Genomic DNA, 19,635 nt, shown 5'->3' with positions numbered 1-19,635 from the left:
GTTAATACATCAGCTTCATGGATTCGAACATAGTTTGAATAAGTCTGTTCTGCAACTTTTTCCTGCTAAGAACGGCAGACGTTTCACTTTTCCTATATTATATCTGTTAGTTAATATTCTGCATGATTTAGTATTGATATTTGAATCTCATGCTTTTATTTATTGTGTTTTCATGATTGTGTTGTCAATATCACCTGCTTTTAGTGTGAAAAGGACCGTTTTTATGGATTTATAACTTACTTTGATGCTGAAAAAAAAGATGTTTGTGTTTGGATCCAGGATATTATTGTTTCATTTCTGGATAGTGGAAGGAAATGGAGACACTTCATCCATCTATGATTTTTACACATAGCTACGTTTCATCGTTGGGTGACCTCTAGTGGCTGTAGAAATTATGACATGAGCAAAGAAGGAAGACGACGTAAGGTGAAGATCCGATGTGAAGGTCACATGCTGCCATAGTCAAGCCAGTTCAGAATATTGTCCTATTGGTCCTAGAGACAATATGATCTACGGTTGTCCAGGTTCAAGGACATGTTGGTTGTTGGTTCTTTGCAGTAAATACTGTGATAACGTTACTTCTGGATCAATGTTAACAGAAACCATCTGCACAGATTTCTAAATGCTTCGAGTCCTGACTGCTGCAGCTGTAACTTCCCCAGCGAGGGAGTAAAGTGATCTAACATTAAGCAAGGCCTCGTCTCTCAGAGCCTCCACTCTCCGAGCTTCACTGCAGACACAATAAGGACGGGGCCATAAACCATCCCGTCCACCAGATGCTCGGAGAAGACAACCACAGTCCATTACAGAGCCCGTTAAAACCTCTCACCAACCCACCGTCAGCCCGGCCCCTGCACTGCTCGATGGCTTTTGTCTTCTGCTTCGTACGAGGACAGAGTTATGGCTCCGGAGGACGTCCACCGAGTGAAGCTGTGCCACGGCTCACAATGCTGCTCAATAAAAAAAGAGAGACCGGCTGCCTCCATCAGCGCAGATGGTCTTTGTTCCCTGACAGTTGTGTTCATTTTTATGTTTTTTACTCAACAGCTTTGCTTTATGAGCCTCCGACGTTTGGTTTTGCCTCAAACATATGGAGTTGTCAGAGGGGGAAACTGAGTAAGTGGGATGTGGGTAAAGTGAGTTTGAATCTGAAGATGATTTCACTGAATTCATCACAGGGGATTTGAATCCACAGCACGTCCATCGCTGCAGGTTCAGGGTGTGTCCGTGTCAGGGAGGGGGAGACAGATTAGAAGACAGGAGCTGTGCAAGGCCTCATCTTCCTCCTCGTAGCTGTAAATGTTCACGTGGGTGATAATCAAGCCTCCAAATGTTAGAGTGGAAAGCTTTGCTGTAGGTCCACCTCCGTGTTTACAAGATAAACAACGTAAATAAGATAGAACCCTGAGTACTGAAGCTTGTTTTTAAATGTCATTTTATAGGATATCTTAACTTCCCCTGTTAGTAAACCATGGTGTTATCAAAACAGGCTGCAGTACTCAATCATCCTCCCTGAAGAAATAATGACTTTCTTCATCTTTTCATCTTAATCACGCCCCATATTCATGAATTATAAGTTAACCACTAGCAGCGGTTATGGTAATTATGATGTAAGCAAATGAGGAAGTCAGGTGATGTTGTACAAAGAGCAAACAACTTTAAAGTTCAGTGACATATCTCTCAAAATGTCAAACTTGGGGTCTGAGATGTTCTCAATTAGAATCCCTCACCCTATAACTCTCAAATTAGTTGTGTGCAGTTCTTTATCCGGAGCTAAACTTGAATTAATCCCATCCTCACCTATTTCAAATCCAAACTCTTATCTGAAGCCTAACCTGAGTTGCTGCTTCTCCTAGAAGAGACCAGATCCTTCCACACGTTTTCATCTGGAGGCACAAACTCTCCCTCCATCTGATTCCAGTCTTTTCTTTTACAAACCAACCATTACCATTTGCTCCTGCTCACTCATTTCCCCCCACAGAGTTCTGGCCTCTGCTGCTGTGAGAATGGGTTTTAAGGGTGAGTGGGCAAACGTCTATTTTTCCATTGAAAGTCGATTCTTTCGGAGGAGTTTCGCTGGAATGAGGCAGAATGTGCTGACTCTGTGAATGTGGTCAGGCCGCAGATTGAAGCCCTGCTCCAAACTTACAGATCCAATGACTACACAAGGGGAAGAAGGGATTCTCAATAACACTCTGCTGGTTTCTCCACAAGCGACAAACACTCTTCACCAGTTGTTGCTTTTAGAAATGTGCATTCAGCATCAAGTAAATGATCAGATCCATGGATCCATGTAGGTCAGCCCCCCCCCATAGATACGTGCCTGACCATGAAGCAGGTGGGACCTCGATGGGTTTTCAGGCTAAGCACTGTGTACAAATATTGTGTATTAATATCACTATGAGCTCTGTTGATGTGGAAATCGTATTGAGACGTGTAGAGAACGGATGAGACACAGGTTTGAAGAGCTGAGTCATTGGAGAGCTCAAACCACAGCAGCTGAACCAGCTCGCTCTTTCTTTGGTATTTGTGTAGTATGTTGTTTTGTGTTTATTGTGACTGTTTGACCACTAAATGTGTTATGTTCCTGCGCAGACAGTACACAGAAGAAATGATTCAACACAACGCAGGGTTGCTTTCCTGTCACCAACTCAAAGCCATATTTATATGTGTCTGCTTTTGTCTGAGTAGCTACGTCGCTTATTATTGGGATACGCTTCTTCGATTCCCCAGAGGTCGGTGGTGTGGTCCCAGTTTGGAGTTATACATTAACTCCAAACTGGTACCACACTCTCTGTCCAGTATTGTCTGGTTATTTTTGGCGAGTAAAGACAAGCTGATCATTCTTTTCCAGGGCAACTCCGCTCTGCGGCGGTAGAAGCTTCAGGTGACTCAGCATCTCACACCTGGACCACAGCATGACAGGACACAACATTCAGGGTTGACCCGAGCAGCTCGACACGACTGCTGTGTCATTTCTGCTTCTGTAATGACAGGCTGCGTATATAACGCTCGCTATCTGAAGGAGCTCATTTGTAACTTGATTCCATTGCTGCTGTAAACAACCACAGGGATGAGTGATCCTGTAATGCTCCAGAGCAGTTGTTATATTAATAGGATGTTTAATAGCACTGTCATTAAGTACAAGGGGAGGAATTAATGAATTTAGCTACAACAAAACTACAGTAAAAGTCTTTTTGAAACGTATATTTTGTTTCCTGCTATTAAAGTAACATTTAGTTTTTCTATTACACCCTAAGAAGAGGAGCATTCAGCCCGTAGACTGTAGTGCAGCTTCATCTGTGGTCGACAACGTGGAGCTTTGGAACCAAACAGCAGCATCTTCTCTGCAGCTCTTGGCAGCAAGGGAGCCACGACACAGCCGAATATAAAACTGTCAAACATCAGAGGACATCTCCTTGGACTGGTTCATGTGGTAAATTGGAACTTTATGTTTTCCTGACTGGCTGCATCCCCTCGGTCGGAGCTCTAACTTTTGCCAGAGCGAGACCGAAACACTCGCTGAGGCACAATTGCAAAAATGAAAAAGAGGCACGAAGGCCTAGTTTTAAAAGGACCATCTGCTGCGTCTCATAAAATGCAACATGGCCTTCAGAGCTCGATCCCTGCATAGCACATATAGGCTACATGCATGTGTGTGTGTGTTCAGTAACATGATATCTCCTTCCCTGTATTGATATGAATTGCTTTTACCAGAACAGATTGCAGACAGGCCCTTTCCCACAGAGCAGTAGTTAATCATCCCACAGCTGAATCGTCATTACTTGACTTGGCCACGACTTCCTGTAGAGCTCTGGTACGCTGCTCTCTCCACTCAGGGAAACATTAGTGAGCAGCTGAACGGAGCCACGATGGCAAATCGGCTCCTTGTTCCAGCCACAGTGGTTCACGTCTGACTGAAACAGTGAAAACGAGATATACACGAGGAGAGAAACCACAAATCCTGCACAGGGCAAATTGATTTTGATGGATTTCAGTCGTTGGGACGTTCAGCGGCCTCTTCTAAGAATTTTGTCCTGTGGTTATTTCCAAACATCTCATTTCAAGATTAAATGTGGCTCACTGGTTTGGAGATGTGGCCTAGAAATGCAAAGGAAAGGAAAATTCCAAATAAGATAACTTCTTTGTGCTGCCCCCTTTTCCTCCCAATCATAACTGAGCTCAATTTAAGTCTTCTCATCAATCAAGGTCTTGAAATGCTCCTATTTCCGTATCTTTTAAAATCAACTTCTGAGATTATTGGGATAAAATTAAGATCCAGAAGAAAAGCTCGACTCAATATCTGAAATGTGACTTAATGGTCAAATTAAAGTCTGTAAGAAAACTCAGAAGATCCAATGAGCAAAATAACTTCTGAGCAGGATCATGAGGATTCATGAAGCCTCTTCCATTTTATTTCTATTCCAGTCTATCTATCTATCTATCTATCTATCTATCTATCTATCTATCTATCTATCTATCTATATTTTTTCCTGAGAGGGAAGTTTAGGAGAGTCAAATTCAAATGTAGTAATCTTCATACAAAAACATGATTTATTATCCATGTGGCAAATAAAACCCAATTGTCAGCATCATTTTCTTAAGACTGGTTAACAGCTGGAAGTAAAACCGGGTGAAATCACCTTTTCTCCTCCTGATGATAAATCAAACGGTTTTGTTTTTGCAGCCTTTATGCAGAATAACAGCCTGTTGTCAAAGAGGGAGGAAGGAAGGAGGGAGGGAGGAGGACACTAAGGCTGGAAGGAACAGCAACATCCAGACAGTGAGGAGTGAAACGCAGTGAGGATCTGAGGAGCAGCACTTTCTCACACGGACCTTTTGTCCTCTAGATGCAGACAGAAAGTGTCCCACAGATCGATACACTGTTGCAGGGGCGTTATTATCTGTGAAGTGGGTTTGTTCCACATGATGCCACGTTGAGATGACGCCTGTGATGACCTGACGCACTGATCCTCTGCAGGGAGCGGACTCTGACTAACTTCTATCGTCTTTCACTCCACTTCTCCGGGTCCTCTCTTCCACTTCCCCGGGTGTTCTCTTCCACTTCTCCGGGTCCTCTCTCCACTTCTCCTCCCCTCCTCCCCGCCGTCCCCATGCCGCCGGCCCGCCGCAGCGCGCTGGACTGACGGCCGCCCCCGGAGGAATGGCATCGGCCGTGTTCGAAGGCACGTCGCTGGTCAACATGTTCGTGCGGGACTGCTGGGTCAACGGGATCCGGAGACTCATCATCAGCCAGCGGGGCGAGGAAGAGGAGTTCTTCGAGATCCGGACCGAGTGGTCGGACCGGAACATTCTATACTTGCACCGCAGCTACTCGGACCTGGGCCGGCTCTTCAGGAGACTGCTGGAGTCCTTCCCCGAGGACACACGGGACCTGTCCGAGAGTCCACTCATAGAAGGTATGAAGACAGAACGCACTCACTAAATAGCCATTTTAAATCATCACCAGGGGCAGAGCTACAACTTAGGGGGGCCAGGAGGTACTGGGGCCCCCCCTGCCAGCCCCCCCTGCCGGCCCCCCTTCAACTTTCAAATGTTTTCTCCATGACTGGAACTTAGTTACAATAACATGCTAAAGGGATAGTTCACCCAAAATTTAAATTCACAGATTTTCTATGTCATTCAGAGGTCCGGTTGTCCCGCCATTAAATTTTACTTTATCGCTAAAATCATTGTTTACTCTGTTGCAACATAAATGCTGGAGATGTTCTGATACCATCATCGAAACTGCAACAAAAACCTCAGAAAAATGTTGGTGTCAGGCATCGACGAGTTCGCAAATCTATGTACTAATCTAAAACCACTTCTGAAGTATTCTAGTTTCACAAAGATAAAACTGCAATTTTCTTAGCAGCTCCGAAACAGCAGTTCCGGTTTAGTTTTAGCCTGAGTTAAAATGTCAGTGATGGTAAGCGCTGGTATCGGCTCAATACTCGAAAAAGAATGGTATTAGAACATCTCTCGGTTGCAACAAAATGCAACCAATAATTTAAAACCCCCATTTGTTTTGACTCAGTGGGGTGTTATGGTTGTTCTTCTGTCACAAACAGTGGTGGATTCTGCAGAGGAAATCTTTATCTCTGCCCACACAGGAAAACCCCTGCAATTAGATTCCTGTTTACATCTTTCCTCAGATAGAACAACAACAGCTGCACACTTCACATTTTTGTGGATCACAGTCAGAACCCGGGATCACAACAGCTGTGTGGAGTAAAACTAAAAAAAAACATCTCTAAATGCCCAACTGAGGGCATTTCTTCTCTTCTACTGTAGCTTTGGATGCAATTAGTACAATCGCAATCATAATTTGAATTCTAAGTATTAAAATGATTTGGCTGAGGGTGATTACGGAGGCTGAATGAAAGTCAAACAGTCAATTGGATTTTGGGCCTGATCCAATCAATGAGGTTTATTTGCTTTTGTTTGGACCGTTTAATAATTAACAAAGTCCACGTTGGGATGTTACATTAGGAGACAGATCACATGACCAACCTGCTGACTGCACGTTTCTAAAGCGGGTCAATATTTAGGACCTTCGAGTCTGAGGGATCTGTAACTTCCGATTTTATAGGTCAGCTCTTTCATGGGGAAATATAAAAAAAGACCAACTCTGATTTCCATGTGGAAATTCTCTCTCGGCTTCATTGTGTTCTGGACCAGTGGAGGTTACTGGGCTGTTCGGGCTCTGGGGCCAGTGCATTGATCAAAGGCCACAGCAGGAACATTTATAATGACTAATGCAGGTGCTCAGTGTGTGAGGGACACAAACATACTTAACATACTTTTCATGGACAGGGCCAGGGCTCTGATATATACTGTAAACCCAGCTGTGAGGGGACAGTGTTTTTTTTGCCCCAGAGTCCGATTGGATCATGAACATTTAAGATTGCAGCGCTACGTTTCACTACCAAATTAAAAGATATCTCCTTTTTTCCTTTTTACATCTGAAACTGAAGAATTTATTTACTTTTATTTTAGGTTCAGATGCCATAGAAAATTGTACGGTATCATCCATGACTGAAATTAAACAAATTGGCTGTCAGATTAAAAGTTGCTGTGGAATCTAGTTGGACTCTTCAGCAGAGTTTGAAGCTGAGATTTGTATGTTGTCATAAGTTGAACCTTTGGCCCTGACAGTTTGGATCTGGCCCTGTGGTTCCCTGAGTTTGCCAGTTGCTTTGGCTGAGCTTCCTCTTTGTGCACGATTTCCCCACTCCGTCTCTTTGGCACTTCCCCTTCTCGTCTCAACGCACTGAGCCTATATGCATGTTTTGGAAACATCTCTTCAGTAGTGACTGGAAAGCTTTACTTCCTGTCCAGACACTTGACTGGTCTGTTGACAGCTCGCTGCCTCGACCGCTGCCAGAGCAGTGTGCAGTGCATTTTGGGAAGAGATATCAGATCTCGTGATTCACTTCACCTCGTACTTCACTGTGTTTCTCTGGCTCGTCATATGAAATATAGATGGAGCTGTGAATCGGTGCTGAGGCAGACGTCGAGCCGGTTTGACAGTTTCATTGATTGAAACAAAGTTAATAACATTCCCCTGATGGCATTTCCTTAACTCCTACCTCCGCTCAATATTTCATTTGCATCCCTTCTAATTGCCGCTCAGATTGAAAGTCCTGAGACGAATCGAAGCTCCGGCCTCTCTCTGTCCACTCTGCTCCGGTCTCCGGCTCATGTTTTCCTGTTTCTCCGGTGCACCCAGGCAACAGGGCCGGCGTGCAGAGCTTCAGACTTACGTCATGCTGAGGGGGGCGGGGGCGGGGGGGCGTGGGGCTTTCAGAACTTCCCATATTTAGTCGCTCCAGTCTGCAAAGGCCTCGTAACACTTACCGTCCATGTGACCTCACAGTGAACACAGACGGGAAGAGACTGCTCACATTCACTGTGACCTGGTTATTGTGAAGGAATGAAGATGCTGTGTCTGAAATCACTCACCTTATTATTCACTGCTGCATTTTTAAGAAACAGTTTATTAATCATCATATTGATAATTTCGACATTTGTTAAAGGAGAAGCATTAAAACGTGTTGATTCTAATCTTGCTCATTTCTTTAGCCGTTAAGTCAATTAAAGTAAAAAAATTTAACTTTGATCTAATTTGTTTTAGTTCAAATATGCTCAGAAATGTCTTGATGTAATTTGTACCGATTTGACAAACATGTTTAGAAGATTTATTGTTGTGTTCAGCTACTATGCTAAGCTAACTTGACGCTTGCCTTAGATTTAAGACTGCTATCAATCTACTTTTGGCAAAAGATTAAATACAGCATTTATATTTCCCAAAATGTTTAACTATTGCTTTAAACTCTACATTAAAGCGCATACGTCCACCAAGGCTGAACAATTCTACACATGATTTTGTTGATCTCATATTAAAAATAGGTCTAATGAACTGAATTAATACATTTTCATAAAGTTTCTAAAGGGTTCTTCCCAGGCCGGTAGTTTTTTTTGGGCTGAATCCTGCAACAAATATATGTTTGTATGTATGATATGTTTTTGTATATCGGTTATGTAATTAAAAAACTGTCATTAAGGAAACATGCTGCACTGAGACTTAATTAAAGTGCAGTAGGTGGATATTGACATCGTCCTCACTGACAGAGCTGGTGCTTGTCAACACAGTTCACAGAGGGTTCTTCTCCTCTGCTTGTTAACTGAGGCTCCCAGAAATAACCCGGTGACTAAACTGCGGTGAGTTCGTGGTGAGATGATGAACCGTTGTGCTGCCCACATGTGCTCATCAGAAGTTACATGTGAAATAGCTGCTTTTTACAACTGATCTGAGGACAGTTCTGATGTGACGGAGGACGAGCTGGACACACTGATGTGAATGTGAAACCACTCGACCTGTGTTATTCAGCTAATAGAGTAAATAGAGGGGCTTGTCATCACGGCACGCTGACGGAGAACTTTGTAATTTTAGTGTGGAATTACACAAAAGTGTTAGATTTAACCGGCTTGTTGCATTAGGTTCAGACAATTTAACCGATAACCGAGCGTGACAACTATTAGGAAATAACTAAGATTAAAGATAAGTCCAAGTCTCTGGAGGATGACTCTATGTGAAACCAAACTAATGAATAATCACAGAGAGAGGACAAACATTTTTTATTGTTTTATTATTTGTAACACAAGGACCACTGTCCTCTAGTAGGCATGCAGGAAATTCTCTTTCACAGGAAAATGGAGGAAGTAGAGACTGGTGAGAAAAAAATGGTTCGTTTTTAATGTCAGTTTCTATAAAGACATTTTCCAGGGAACCAGCTTGTCATTTAAACAAACACAATAAATTAGAGATACTACACACAGATGACTTTGATGTGCATGGCTCAGTGAGAACATTCTAACAACGTACAGTGTTTTTTTTTAACGTCCTCGCCTGAGTCTGTGTCTGTTTGTGTTTCGCTGATTCACAATGTGCCACATAGGTGCAGTTGGAGTGACACTGTTAAACCACTGCAGCACGGACTTCACACAAAAGTCACACAAAGTCACCAGTGCACACACAGACGAGTTCAGGGCTATTTCCACAACCAATTAGTGAACTTGTGTAAATCTCACATCTCTTTTATTCCAGGTTCTCAGCATCTTTCCTCTGCGATGACTTTAATATAAGAAAAACATTTCAGCTGATTAAAAACATTTTGTGTCTTTCTGTTGAGTATGCAGCCTCTTATTAGAAATGTGTGCGTTGAGAAACTGTGACAGCACAAACCATATCTTCTGTGGTCAATGCGATTAAATCTTGTGCAACCTGCACCGAGCTATTGCAAAAAGAACGACTCGTACTTCCCCTTTGCTTGTTGGTATATTTTGTAATTTTTCAGACATGCCGCCAAATAAACATTAGTAATACAACTGCTTTCACAGACACATTTTAAATGCAAACTAGGTAGTTACTTACACAAGTAAAATAAGAGTCTGGATAATTTTATTACGAATACAATTTTGACCTAAGCTTATTATCTGGATTGGTTTCAGTCTCATTTTCCTCGTGAAGATGATCCAGAGGAAGTTTGAGGTTCAGACGAGGTGGGAGTGTCACTGGGTTCCTAGTGATGATGTAACTGCCCGATCACTCCTAACATCCCCCCCCCCCCCCTGGGTATGATGTCATCAGCGTGGGCCATTATTAATGGATGAGCTTGTGACTGTGCATACTGCTGCTGCTGCCCTCGGCTCTCACTCAGTGCTTCCGTGCAACACTGTGCGACCTAACCCTAAACCGTACACGAGGCAGATCCTTGTCAGTGCTGCGTCAGTCGTCATCGTTGTTATTCCTCCTCACCACATCCCTTTTGTCAGAGTAAATGTTGCTCTGCCGGCTGCCTCCCACTGAGAGTACAGATTCTCCACTTCCACCACCTCCTCATTACATTCCTAGCTCGATGCTGGATTAACATGTTGTGAGCACAGACCCTGTTATTACTTTCCTCTGCAGATTGACAGTATCACTTTTCTCCGAGCTCTGTGTTCTCGTCCTGCAGACAATGATACGTCTATTTCACCTCCCGGTACTTGGGGTAAATATCAGGGCTCATTGTTAATAAAAGGTTACTGGATAAAACCATGTTTTCTCCTGCATTCACAAACCTGTCTGTCCTCGTTTGTGTCCTGACCTATGGAAGGATAATAGTCTGATGGCAGTAAAGGTCACAGCAGCTGCCCTTTCCTTATCAAACTTTCTATTTGATTTCAGTGTTGCTCTGCGTCTGGGGGGAACGGAGGTCACATCATAAAAATAAACACATTTCAGGGTTTCGTAGTCCAAAATATTATCTTACCATTACACGTGTGACACGATAACATCACAGCCTGAATATTATGAGCTTCACAAAGACGACATTAATTGCTGGGCTGTTAAAACATAGTTTGACACTTGTCCAAACAAAGCCCTGTACTGTGTTTGTTGGTTTGTTTCAGGGCTGGTAAAGATCAAGGAGGCACGTGACATCGAAGAGAAGCTGAATGAGGTGGAGCGATTACTGAAGAACGCCATCAACATGCCATGCAAGGTGGGTCCTCAACTGTTACCCTTCAAATAAAGAGTCTATCTGTACTTTATCAGCTTGTGTGCATTGACGATTGCTGTTTTCTGGGGGTGAGGAGGGAGATGTTTGGAAACTTCTCCGCCACGTGGACTAAATATCTAAAAAAACAAATCCCCTCTCCTCAGTATTCCAGGTCAGAGGTGATGTTGACGTTCTTCGAGCGCTCACCACTGGACCAAGTGTTGAGGAACGACAAGGTCCACAGAATCCAGCCGTGCTTTCAGAGTCCCATCAAGATATCAGGTACGAGCTGGGGGACGTTAGGGATCATCGTGACATGACGTCGCCTTAATGTCATAACGACTTAATGAGTGATGTAATGCTGCACTTTCAGAAATCATGAGGTCGAATGGATTCTGTCTGGCCAACACAGAAACCATCGTATTTGATCACAGTATCCCCGAGGAGAAGGAGAGGCCTTCGTCCACCGACTCTGTGGAGCACACGTACGTATTAAGGTCACTCCCTAACACCTGATATTAACAAATTAAAAAATCATAACATGAGCCACACACCCGGGGGGGTTAAACGAATTGCAGCATAACATAAATTCCTTGCTTGTCTTCCGCATATGTAAGGATTTCCTTGTCTGCTGCTGAGTGTACAGTAAGTGCTTTGTTGAGTGAAGAAGCCCTTGAATGTGAAACAACCCCAGGACCACCCACCCCCCCCTCCCCTTAATGCAGCACAGGAAGTGTGTCTGTGCACCGTTTCCTTCCCTGGGTGTGTGTAGGAACTAAATGAGGAACACATTCCTCCTGGTGATTGTCACAAAACAACATTTTGCATCACTCTTGAATAGCTGAAATGGTTGTTGCAGAGTTACCACAGGGTTCTAGCTCAAAGGGGTCAAACTCTCTGATTCCTAGGTCAGACTCCATGCTGTCCCCGGAGTCATGTGTCTGTCGTTGTGTTGCCAGGTACGAGGACGGATCCGAGTTTTTGCCAATGGAATCAGACGTGTGTGATGAGGATTCAGAAGCGTATGTCACCAACCTCTCCTACTACCATCTGGTCCCGTTCGAGACCGACATCCTGGAATGAGGATGTTACACGACAGACAATGGACGGTGGATGTTGACATTGAGGAATTCATACTCTTAAATGGATCCAAGCAATGCAGTGCTGCACATAGCTGCTCCATTTAATGCTGCTTCAAGTTTTATCGCCCATTGCGGAGTCGAGCAGGTGTCCAACATGCACCGAGACATTGAGATAATGAGATGTCACCAGTGTGCCTCGTCCACAGCCTCGTCCATCGCCTTACCTGAGTGTTAAACCAGATCCAAATAAGATGGAAATACAAGACTTCAGACTATGGGAGGTGTTCATCATGTGATGGAACCTGTGGAGGCCAAAGTTTATGTCCTCAGGTCCCATGACCACTTTAAAAGAACTGAATTTGTATACACCAGTGACCACTCCAAATCAAATTCTCCTTATCGGACCATCGACTCTTACTTTTCTGAATTTACCAGCTCTCCTCCTGTTTCTACATCTTCCATAATCGGATATAGTATTTACGAGGAGATCTGCAAAGCATCTGGTTCCTCTCCTTCCAACTGCTCTGCACAGTGTTGCCACTCTGCCGTTTGATTTGCTGTGGGAAGACAGGAAGCTGTCATGAAGCTCTGTGTATCATCTTTATTTATGTTCCACCAGCATTTAGGACGTTTTTTTAATGTACCAGCTTAAAACTCTTCTTCCTTTGTTGCCGTAATATGCAGTAGATTGTTTGACATGAGAGTTTCCCTAGATCCAGGTGAAACAAGGCAAAAATAGCTACCTCTAAGATCAATAGATATCCTTTATGGCAATTTAGTATTCTAGATTTAATATAAAACTAATTTTAATGACTTTAATCTGAAAAAATGAAATGTATAGCTTGAATTATAGATTTTTCAGGATTCTTCAAGAACATTCGGTAAGAGGACGCAATTACTATTGATGGGAACAAGGGCTTAGTGTTGCCAAAAGCCAGAGTGTGGTGCTAGAGATCAGACATCACCTTAAGATGGACACCAGCTGAACGTTATGGGTCTGACATGTGGAGAAGGCCCAACAGGAAGCGCAGGACAGGCCCAGAGAGAAGCAGATCTTCTTCTGACCCTCAAGGGACGAAGAGGACTTAATAATGATAATAATAATAAGATATAATAGTAGGTTTTTCATAGCTATATTTGCTTGCCTCTGTTTCACTCGGTTCTTTGGTTGGTGTGAAGTTAAAGAACATGAAATAAATATGAAGTGCCATTATTATTTTCTTACAATACACTCTTTCCAAAGTGAGAAGTTGATTCTGCCTTTTTGGAAGTTGGCGAGAGTTTTTAGAGAAGTTTTCTCAGAATAATAAAATATAAATATTTGTTCACAGTGTCGCATGTAACGTTGCTTATTTTGTTGTTTATGGTCCAATATTTTCATGTATCGGAGAATGTGTCTTGCCTTTAGCTGGACAACTGAATCAGCTCTGTTGCCGTCTGGTGAAGTGGGGCAAAGAGTGCTTTGTTTTGTGGGTCAGTCGAGGTCGTATGTGACCCGCTCTGCAGGATGACGTGAGTGGGTTCCAGCAGACATCTGACTGTGGGAGTCTGCAGCTCGTTCTGCAAGACAAGTCCTCCCTTTTTCTAAAGAAAAACAACCTTGCTGCACTTTCTACAGGAAAAGAGAGACTTGATTAAAATTCACGCCTTTTCTGTGTTTTATGGCTCCTCGCGCAATAAGAAGAGTGTTTTCACTGGTGTAACTGAAACTGTGGAGCCCAGTGGAGCATTACATGGGGATTTGATGGCAGCTGAAATGTACAAATTACATTTTTGTGTCGTGTAAAGTGTACGGAAGCCCATCGACATTCATTGTGTTGTCGGTGCAGAAGTCATTGTGGCCGTACAATACAGGCTCACAGCTTGAGTCCAGTTTTCCACCCTTCTAAACACAAAGGCATTCAGGCCTCACACTCTTGGCACACAGGACACACAGGACGGTCCTCGGCGTGAGTCTGTTTTGTAACACAGTCATGATCACGACTCGCCCCGTGAGAAAGTCCAGCTCTTTCTCAGGGTGTGAAAATGCTCTTTTTTTGTTTCTCAAAGGAAGACATCTTGAATTAATAGATATTCTTAAAAAGAATAAAGGTTTCCTCTTACACAAAGTATTGATGAAGATGATTTAGTAACAAGAAACTGTATTTGTTTAGATTTTCATACCAAGGTCACAGTTTCTCTGCTGATTGATGTTTCCTGTGAAGATCCGAGAGTATTAACACTCCTCCCTCTGTGGTCAGATTAATATAAATATTCTGCCACAGTTTCCATGAAGTTATGATAAAATGGTACCCAGCTGCCAGGAATGAGGACCAGGATGCTCCGGTCTCAGCAGTTATAGTGAATATTTTTTAAAACATTTATTTTCTAAACTCCAGCCACACTCTGAAGCCGTGTCTTATGGTTTTGTGTTTGACGAGAGATGTTCTGATGTGTCAATGTTTCAAAAAGACTGATTGAAGATAATGTTTATTGTAAGATGAAGTAGCCACTTGTATAACTTAAGATTTTTATCAAGACAGTATTAGATACAGATTATTATTCTCAAAGCTTCTCGGAAAAATGAATATGTTTTCAATAAATTGTGAAAAGCATGATGGGAGTTTGTATTTTATAATTCTTTGCATTTCTCTTAATTTCAAAGGGAAGCATTTCATATTATAATATAATATATCTCATTTACATTACAGTGATACACATTAAAATACTAAACGAGAAGTACAACAGCCTCTTGGCAAAAATGTCAATATTTTGCAGTCGTTTTATACATCCAAATATTGTCCCTGTTACTTCTGAAGGTAAAACTGTATTAATTTGTCAACAGGTAGAGGAGGGTTTGGCCTGTGGGTTAAATCCATTGATGTTGAGTGCACCCTTGTGGTGAGTATCTGTAGTCACCGTTAGTATCTCTATATTAATTCAGTCAGTTAAATACAACTTATTGTTTGAAAAATAAACATGATTAGAAATTAAAAAATGACAATTATTACATATTTAGGTTCACTTATATGTTTATTTACTCACTGTGTGGTAATCTATGTGGCTCCAGAGCAATGTTGACACACAGTGTATATATAAATATTGTAGAAAATGTTTAAATACTGGAATATATTTATGGATATGTTTATTTTGGAAAATGTTATGCAGAACGAATATAAGTATACAGTTTTTTATGTATCTAAAAAAATGATGCCACTCAAAACTCAGTAACCATATATGTTCCAGTTACAGGCTCTGGTGAGGTCAATGACACATATTCACACATTTAATCAGTAAAAACACCAAATAAAAAAACAAACACTTATTTTATTAAATTATCAAAGTTAACTTAATTGTCAATTCCTGCCATATGTGCAGGACAAAGACAGGTTGAAATACTGGTTTTATCTGATCCATGCGTAAACATACAAGTAGACAGAACAAACTTTACAAGTACACAACATATTAAGTATTCAAAGCATAGTACACAGTACAACATAGTATACTGTCATATGGCATAGGGGGAGAGTATAGGATGGGAGTACTTTCCCAAATGACTTAATGGAAAGTAATGTAATGTAGAAAATAGCAGTTGTTATAGTATGATAGAAGTATTTACAGTAAAAGAAAAGTGAAAGTACTACAAACAGGTGCTTGTTTGCATTGAAAAGATTCGCTAACTTATTTACCAATTAAATGGATGAAACAAACAAATATACATATATACATATATTTTCCCCAGTTTACATCAATACACAAATAACTCAAATAAACTACTTAAACAAAAATAAATCTAGTATTAATCCCTATCCACCCCCACGTTAATTCACTTTGCTGCGTGTGTTTTAAAAGAATAAACCTAATTTATCTTATGGATTTAAAAGTGAAATGAAAACTCGTGCAGCTGTTCTGTGGGCGCTGGAGGCTGCGTGACCCCCTCCCTCTCCCCTCTTTGCGCATGCGCAGCCCCAGCACTTCCTGCTCTGTGTTTGCAGACGGAGCGATGGCAGCAGGGAGAGTTTCTCTGGCGTGTGGAGGTACGTTCACTTTCCCTCTTCTTTCCTCCATCTTTATCTTCCGAGGGTCGTTGTTGTTCGCGTGTGTTGAAACGTCCATTAAAGGCGGCTGCTGGTGGACACTGTGCGGGGGTTTGAGGGGGGAGGAGCGGCCACGGGCTCCGTCAGTTACCCGGAGACCTCGCAGCGTTTAGCCGGTGATGCTCCCCGGTCATGGGGCGTCAGGCTCCGCGGGAAGAAACCCCCCACCCCCCTCAAAACAAATCAAAATGTCCGGTTCACATCCCGGAGCTCACGGTGTTTGTCCCTCTTCCTGTTTCCGTATCTCTCTCTCTCTCTCTCTCCTCACGTCACAGTCGCTGCGGCCCTGCTCTGCTCGGCGGTGCTGGCGTTCGTGGAGGATCTGGATGATACGTAAGTGACGTATTCTTCAATGTAGCTGCTCCAGTTTATTGTTAAGCTCCCTGCAGAATGATGATGATGATGATGATGAAGATTTAAATCCAGCTGTTTCTACTACAGGAAAGAACCACATGTGTTTTATAAATGATAAAAACCATGTGATGATATGACAGGACGTGATATCGTGGCACTTTGGAAGCAAAGGACCAAGAAGCAACTAATACTCTATAAAGAACACGTCCCTTTATTTATCAGAAGAGATTAAGGTTGAGACATGAACCTTCCTGATCCATCATGGTGGATCATCATCATCATCATCATGGTGGATCATCATCATCATGGTGGCAGCTGGTCCTGGACTATGAATACAACAAGACACTTAACACATCTACATACTCTACCATTTCTCACAATACCTCCTCAATTCATTTGTCATTGCGGCTCCCTTCTTCTCTATCGGACATTTACTTCTGTACAAACACTTTAAACATCGTCACAAACTGCTTCTTCTTAATCAACATATTGTAAATACTCTTATTTTGTCTATGTGTTAAGTTACACATGTCATCTAATGCAGTTCTCTCCGTCCTACGTTGTTTTATTCCCCTCGTAATCATTTTCGTTGGTAGTTTTTCCTCCCTCTTGTTGAAGGATAAGAACAGAGGATGTTATCCTTTGTTAAAGAGACAGCTCACCCCAGAAATGATTATCATTATCTCCTCACCACTATAATTGAGAGGCAGGTGAAGTGTTTGAGTCAACAAAAAAACTCAGGGGGGGGGGGGGGGGGGGTAAACGGTGTTACAGCCAAATCCAATACAATTCAAGTAAATGGTGACCACTTCCATCAAAAGTGAAAATACAGAAAACGTAAGTAAAATGCCTCCGTACTGCTCCTGTGGTTTCATCCTAATGTCCACAAGCCCTGACATTACATGATATATTCAATGGCAGTATAGAGGCATTTTATTTCTGTTGCTTTGAGATTAATTTAGTGCAGTGACATGTACATTGTGCCTGACATAACTTTGAAGTAATGGCCGCCCAAAGAAGCCAAACGTGAACATTTTCTGACTCATACTGCAGTATTTGAGTAAATGTACGACTTTAAAAAGAAGGAGCCGGTAGTTTGGATTTCAGCTCAGGTTTCCTAAAGCACTGTGGCCTTTAATTAGATATCTGTGCTGGGAGGTCTCTGAAGGTTATGTCTCTTGTGTATATTTGTGTTTGTGGGAACTTCTGATTTGTATTTACTAATCACTAATGAGCTGAACCTATTTTTATCATCAAATAGTCCTTTTAGTTCTTTAAGTTCCTGAACTTTACGCATGCAGAATGATCGATGTCCAGTTTGACACCAGAAGAAGTTTCTCTGAGCTTTTGAAATATAAACGTCTTTGAGAATCTAAACTCTTTCTTTTAAGAGTTTAAAAGTTATTTTTGTTATCTGTACTAAAATATGATTCAGGGGGATTTTTCAATAAACATTCTGAAAACATTGTCACCATGGATTCAGATAAATGGAATTTTATTGACAAAACAATTACTTGATTGAATAACGAGCAGAATAAGCAATAATGGTGTTTTACAGGCACAAAGCGGAAACAGTAATTGCGACATAATTATTTTTTGAAGTAGCAGGCATCTGTATAAATCACACGATTAACTTTGTCTAGTAAAAGATCAAAACTGTCATTTAATCCTTTTTTTTTCTTCTTCTTTTGAACAGATTTAAAGAGACTAGAGTGGACGACATCTGGCTGGTCACTGTAAGTCGGGTACACACACACACACACACACACACACAAACCCTCAAACTCACAGACATAGGGAAAAACACTCCCGTCTGGGTCTATTCAGCTGTGCTTTACTTCAAGCCCAGTGCACCACTGTCCAGATCATCCCTTGCGGAAATGGCAGCAGTCGGGCGGGGGCGGCGGAGGGTGTGCAGACTGCGCTCTGTGTTTGTGATTAGTGGATGAGAAGTCATGCGTGCCGGGCAGAGCCAGGGGGCTCGGGCGGGTTTATAACAGTGTGATGTCTGGGCCCTTATTTGCAAATCTATGGCTGAATCCACTACCAGAGGAATTCAGAATCAAATCCTACACCGAGCAGGTTTATTATTTATATCGCCACTTATGAGTAACTTCACCACTTCAAATGTTTAAAGCTCAAGTAAATATTTTAAACATTCCTCTAAAAGGGGTAATTTTCCGTGCTCATCAGCAAACTCTGCAACTGTTTTGTAGGATTGTGTGATTTTTAAAACGTTCTACACAACCTAAAGAGTGTTTTCTTCCCCCGCTCTGTTTCAGTTCTATGCCCCGTGGTGTGGTTACTGTAAGAAACTAGAGCCAGTATGGAACGACGTGGGAATGGAGCTGAAAAGCTCTGGGTCGCCGGTGCACGTGGGAAAGATGGATGCCACTGCGTACTCTGGTTAGTAAACAATAAGGAACTTTAACGTTGTTTATGATTTTCTGTATGTAAAGGCCTAGTGCTGGTACAACTATAATAATCATGCATTGATTTACCTTAGTTATATTCCACTTTACTTTTAAAGGAATAGCTCAATGTTTAAGTGAATCTATGTAGTTACTCTCTTCAGCTTAATATTTTCTACAGTGACATGAGAATCTATCAATTGGAAAGAAACATTTCAAAAGTGTTTGTCACTTTTCCTTCGGGCTGATGTATTTCTTGTCTGCATTTCAGGGATGGCGTCAGAGTTTGGAGTCCGTGGTTACCCCACGATAAAACTGTGAGTGTCACTTTTTAAAGTTTGGTACAAATGATTTCTATCAGTCTACTTTGTTTGAAGTGGAATTTTTGCAACACGGTGATTAGTTTGACTGTTGATTTAATAATATATATATTTTTTAAACTTTTTGTTTCAAGTCCCTGACAAACTTATCTTATCTTTTAAGAAAGCACACAGACACTTTAAAGAGTTTCAAACAGAGTAAAAATAAGCAATTAACTAGAAATCGAAAATACACATCAAATCGCACACTAAAAGCAGTTCTGACTTATGAGTCACTTTCGAGGTTGTACGTTTTTATACATCACATTATATTGTATTGTGTTTTACTGCAGCTCTTACTCTGCCCC

General features: G+C 41.9%; 2 protein-coding genes across 2 annotated transcripts in view; both read left to right on the top strand.

The window, feature by feature from the left end:
• Positions 1 to 4,797: 4,797 nt before the first annotated feature.
• pxdc1b (PX domain containing 1b) lies at positions 4,798 to 14,721 on the top strand. Its single transcript, XM_062379954.1, has 5 exons — positions 4,798 to 5,420; positions 10,957 to 11,048; positions 11,210 to 11,327; positions 11,419 to 11,530; positions 12,005 to 14,721. Exons 1-5 carry the CDS (start codon positions 5,165 to 5,167, stop codon positions 12,126 to 12,128), a joined length of 702 nt encoding a protein of 233 aa, XP_062235938.1. The 5' UTR covers positions 4,798 to 5,164; the 3' UTR covers positions 12,129 to 14,721.
• Positions 14,722 to 15,941: 1,220 nt separating this feature from the next.
• LOC133932642 (protein disulfide-isomerase TMX3-like) overlaps positions 15,942 to 19,635 on the top strand; it is a 29,797-nt gene continuing 26,103 nt past the window's right edge. Inside the window, exons 1-5 of the mRNA XM_062379414.1 lie at positions 15,942 to 16,143; positions 16,479 to 16,536; positions 18,254 to 18,293; positions 18,840 to 18,963; positions 19,240 to 19,285. Of these exons, the coding sequence (XP_062235398.1) occupies positions 16,065 to 16,143; positions 16,479 to 16,536; positions 18,254 to 18,293; positions 18,840 to 18,963; positions 19,240 to 19,285 (347 nt within the window). The 5' untranslated portion in view covers positions 15,942 to 16,064. The remainder of the gene's footprint in view (positions 16,144 to 16,478; positions 16,537 to 18,253; positions 18,294 to 18,839; positions 18,964 to 19,239; positions 19,286 to 19,635) is intronic.

This window comes from Platichthys flesus, chromosome 21 (genome assembly GCF_949316205.1).
Source record: "Platichthys flesus chromosome 21, fPlaFle2.1, whole genome shotgun sequence".
Taxonomy (NCBI): Eukaryota; Metazoa; Chordata; class Actinopteri; order Pleuronectiformes; family Pleuronectidae; genus Platichthys; species Platichthys flesus.
Note: the sequence above shows the minus strand (reverse complement) of the source record. Positions and strands in the feature narration are given on the sequence as shown.

Bases quoted from the DNA above. Each gene is read 5' to 3' on its own strand.
- pxdc1b (XM_062379954.1), top strand. From the start codon at position 5,165: ATGGCATCGGCCGTGTTCGAAGGCACGTCGCTGGTCAACATGTTCGTG. The intron at 11,049-11,209 runs GTGGGTCCTCAA...CCCTCTCCTCAG, and splicing joins CCATCAACATGCCATGCAAG to TATTCCAGGTCAGAGGTGAT. The intron at 11,531-12,004 runs GTACGTATTAAG...TTGTGTTGCCAG, and splicing joins ACCGACTCTGTGGAGCACAC to GTACGAGGACGGATCCGAGT.